A 4,096-nucleotide genomic window follows, 5' to 3' on the forward strand; every position below is an offset into this window, starting at 1 on the left:
TAAAAAGAGACTTGGAACAAGAAGTACTTTGGAGGCTTTGTCCACATGTGTGGGGACCACCTAGATAGCTTTAGTCTATCTTTCTTTTGCTTCTTAAAGAGGGAACGGAGGAAAAGAAGACAGCTCTAGTTTTAGTTTACCTTTTTAGTTTTAGTTTTTGGCCTAGTCTTTAGTTTTTCTTTTTTCCTTCTCCTGACTGGCCTCTGACACACGTCAGGTGTTCGACAATATTCCCCAACGGGAAAAACACCTTTTATTCCTTGCTTCTTAATAGAAAACGCAATGTCTTTGCAATCTATTAATTCGTGTGGTGATTTCATTATGCGGCGTGGCTAAGCCTTCCATCTAGTCAAGGGTCAACTCGACGGCGCAGTCCCGAAAATCTGTGAGATCTAATTAGTTTTCACGCGTTCCTTAATTTATTAATATTTGCACGTTGTCTGCTTGAATTTTCATGGGATTATTTTATTAATTGGATGTCAAGGGCCCGATGTTCAATGTGATTTATTAGTCTCGTGCCAATTTAGTCAATTAGATCCGTAATTGTTTGATTGATTAATATTAGTGGCAACTGGTGTGTTTACACATTAGGGGAACGTGCGATCTATTTAAATAACCCTCGTAGCGTGTTACTGATTAGGGCTAGGTTTTTCTAGTTATTAATGCAATTGGAAAATTACTTCCTATGGTCGTACCTAGGAGTATTTGCTGATTAGGGGTAATCAACGGTCGTACCTTGGTTATCAATAATTTAAGGAAAAATTGGTCGTCAGACTATAACTAGCCTATTAATACATTAAGTGAACATCCCTTGCATCAATGATCGGATGATTGGACTGTGCCGGAGTAGTTGCGTCCTTGGCTAGAATTTATTTATTCTTGATTTAATTCCTGCTAAACTTGTGCTAGTTAATTATTTATTTTTAGTTGGATTGTTTAATTATTTTTAGTTGCCTATCCACAAAAACACCCCCCTTTGTCACTGTGAGTTTGAAAAGAGACAATTACTCCCAGTCCCTGTGGATTCGACCCTGCTTACCGCTGTCTACAGAAATTTCTTTTAGTTGGAGCAGGTTTTATTATTGCACAGGCTGACAACCTGTCAATTTTTGGCGCCGTTGCCGGGGACTGGCGTTATTATTTGTTTTTTTTTAAATTCATTTTTTGTCCTAATTTTCTGGTTTTTTTCTAGTGTATGCCTCGATCTTTTCGTACAGGTGATTTGATTTTTAACCCTGAAGTAGAGAAGACCGCGCGTAGAACGAGGAAGGAAATCAGACAGCTCAGAGAGGAGCACTCCAGTGCTACATCTCAGAGACCTGAGTCAGGAGTTGAACCAACAGATTCATTTGGTGACACTTCGAGTGACTCGGAGCAAGAAGAAATTTCCATGGCTAATGCACGAACATTAAGGGAGTTGGCTGCCCCTAATTTAAATCAGCAGCCTTTGTGCATTACTTTCCCGAGTTTGAGTGAAAACACTTCATTTGAGTTAAAATCTGGTTTGATTTCTCTTTTACCCTCTTTTCATGGTTTACCAGGTGAGGAGCCGTATAAGCATCTGCAGGAGTTTGATGTCGTGTGCAACAGTATGAAGCCCCCGGGCATTACAGAAGAGCAGATAAAAATGAGGGCATTTCCCTTCTCCTTGAAAGATTCTGCGAAGGACTGGCTGTACTACCTGTCACCAGGTAGCATCACCACGTGGGACCAATTGAAGAAAAAATTTTTGGATAAATATTTTCCTGCGTCCAGGGCTGCAAGTCTGAGGAAAGAAATTTGTGGGATCAAGCAGCACCCAGGGGAGTCACTCTATGAGTATTGGGAACGGTTTAACTTCTTGTTGCACAAGTGTCCCCAGCACCAGATAAGTGAGCAGTTGCTCATTCAGTATTTTTATGAGGGGCTCCTTTTTGGGGACAGGAGCATAATTGATGCTGCAAGTGGAGGGGCACTGGTGAACAAAACCCCTCAAGAAGCACGGGAGTTGATTGAGAGGATGGCAGAGAATTCACAACAATTCGTTACGAGAGAGGATTGTCCAATACGCAGGGTGAATGAGGTAGAGACACCCTCCATGCGGCAGCAGCTAACTGAGTTGACCGCGTTTGTTAGGCAACAGGCTGTGAGAAATGCATCACAAGCCAGGGTATGCGGAATTTGCACTGGTATAGGTCACTCTGCAGATATGTGCCCAATGATTCAGGAAGAAACTGCAGAACAGGTGAACATGGCTGACCACGCGCCCGCGCCAAGGAAGCAGTACGACCCTTACTCAAGCACCTACAACCCCGGGTGGAGAGATCATCCCAACCTCAGTTATTGAGGGAATAGGCAACCCAACTTTACACCGAACAGGCAGTCTAACTTTGTGCCAAATAAGCTACCAGGGTACCAGCAGCAATACCAATCCCGACCACCTCCGCCCCCAAGCTCTGGTCAATCTTTGGAGGAGATGATGAAACAAATGATGACAACCATGGCGCAAAATCAACAAATGATGACAACCATGGTGCAAAGTCAGCAAAGGACGGACTCCGAAATGCAGGATATAAGGAATCAGATAAGTCAAATGGCCACAACAATCAGCCGTTTCGATTCCCAGAACCAAGGGAAGCTGCCATCTCAACCTGAGTTGAACCCGAAGAATGTGAGCGCCATGACCCTGAGGAGCGGGAAGGAAATTCAGGGGCCTGAACCTGTGATCCCTAAGGATAAGGATGAGGAAAAGATCGAAAATGAGCTTGAAAGGGAGGACAGCAATGGTGCAGACCCAAAGGTTCTTCCTGACCCAGTAATTACAGCTAAAACTAACCCGCCTCCTTTTCCTAGCAGGTTGGAAAAATCGAAGAAGCAGGATAAGGAAAAGGAGATTTTGGAGGTTTTTCGCAAGGTTGAGATAAATATCCCCCTGTTAGACGCAATCAAACAAGTACCAAAATATGCCAAATTCCTAAGGGACTTGTGTGTCAACCGAAGGCGATTGAGGGGAGATGAACGGGTTATTGTTGGGGAGAATGTGTCAGCGGTCCTGCAGAGAAAGCTTCCACCCAAGTGCGGGGACCCAGGTATGTTTACTATCCCCTGTAGGATAGGGAACACTGTGATTAGAAGGGCCATGTTGGACTTGGGAGCATCAATTAATGTCATGCCTAAATCTATATATGCTTCTCTAAAGCTAGGTCCATTAAAAGAAACTGGAATAATCATTCAATTAGCTGACCGCACTAATGCATATCCTGATGGGTTGGTTGAAGATGTGTTGGTGAAAGTTAATGATTTGGTGTTTCCAGCTGATTTTTATGTACTTGATATGGATGATGATCACTCCCCGATCCCTCACCTTTGTTGTTAGGTAGACCCTTTATGAGCACAGCACAAACAAAAATTGATGTTAATAAGGGTACCTTATCCATGGAATTTGATGGGGAAATTGTGCACTTTAATATCTTTGATACTATGAAATATCCCTCAAACTCCAACTTTAGCTCAGTTTTCTCTGTGAGTGCTATTGACCCTGCGGTGCAGGAAGTATTTGAAACTGTTGGCAGGGATGAGTTGGAGGTAGCTTTGACCAAGCACCTCGAGTTGGAAACAACTCCTGAGGTGGAGTGGAGTGAAGATCTAAAATGCACAATAGGTGCATTACACTCATTGCAGACCACCACGAAAAGGTATGAAGTCTTACCTATTTTTACTCCCGAACCTCACCAGAGGGTATTGCCATCTGTGGTGCAGGCACCTGTACTGGAGTTGAAACCTCTACCAGAGCACCTGAAATATGCATATCTGGGTGATAATGAGACACTCCCGGTGATTATCTCATCGGCACTGTCAAAAACCCAGGAGGAGAAACTGATCCGGGTCCTTAGAGAGCATAAAGAGGCGATAGGTTGGACAATTGCTGACATTAAGGGAATCAGCCCGGCCATCTGTATGCACCGGATTAGACTAGAAGAGGATGTCAAACCTGTTAGGCAGGCTCAAAGGAGGCTTAATCCCCTCATGATGGAAGTTGTAAAGAAAGAGATTTTAAAATTGCTAGATGTGGGGATCATCTTTGCAATATCTGATAGCCCTTGGGTGAGTCCGGTCC

The 4,096-nt window shown here is 43.6% G+C and overlaps 1 protein-coding gene across 1 annotated transcript; it reads left to right on the top strand.

Annotated features, from left to right (window-relative positions):
* Positions 1–1,195: 1,195 nt before the first annotated feature.
* Positions 1,196–3,355, top strand: LOC113772584. The gene is made up of 4 exons (XM_027317217.1): positions 1,196–1,364; positions 1,542–1,674; positions 1,756–2,224; positions 2,384–3,355. The coding sequence occupies exons 1-4, from the start codon at positions 1,196–1,198 to the stop codon at positions 3,353–3,355; spliced, it is 1,743 nt and encodes a 580-aa protein (XP_027173018.1).
* The last annotated feature ends 741 nt before the right edge of the window (positions 3,356–4,096 follow it).

This window comes from Coffea eugenioides, chromosome 1 (genome assembly GCF_003713205.1).
Source record: "Coffea eugenioides isolate CCC68of chromosome 1, Ceug_1.0, whole genome shotgun sequence".
In the NCBI taxonomy this organism is placed as follows: domain Eukaryota; kingdom Viridiplantae; phylum Streptophyta; class Magnoliopsida; order Gentianales; family Rubiaceae; genus Coffea; species Coffea eugenioides.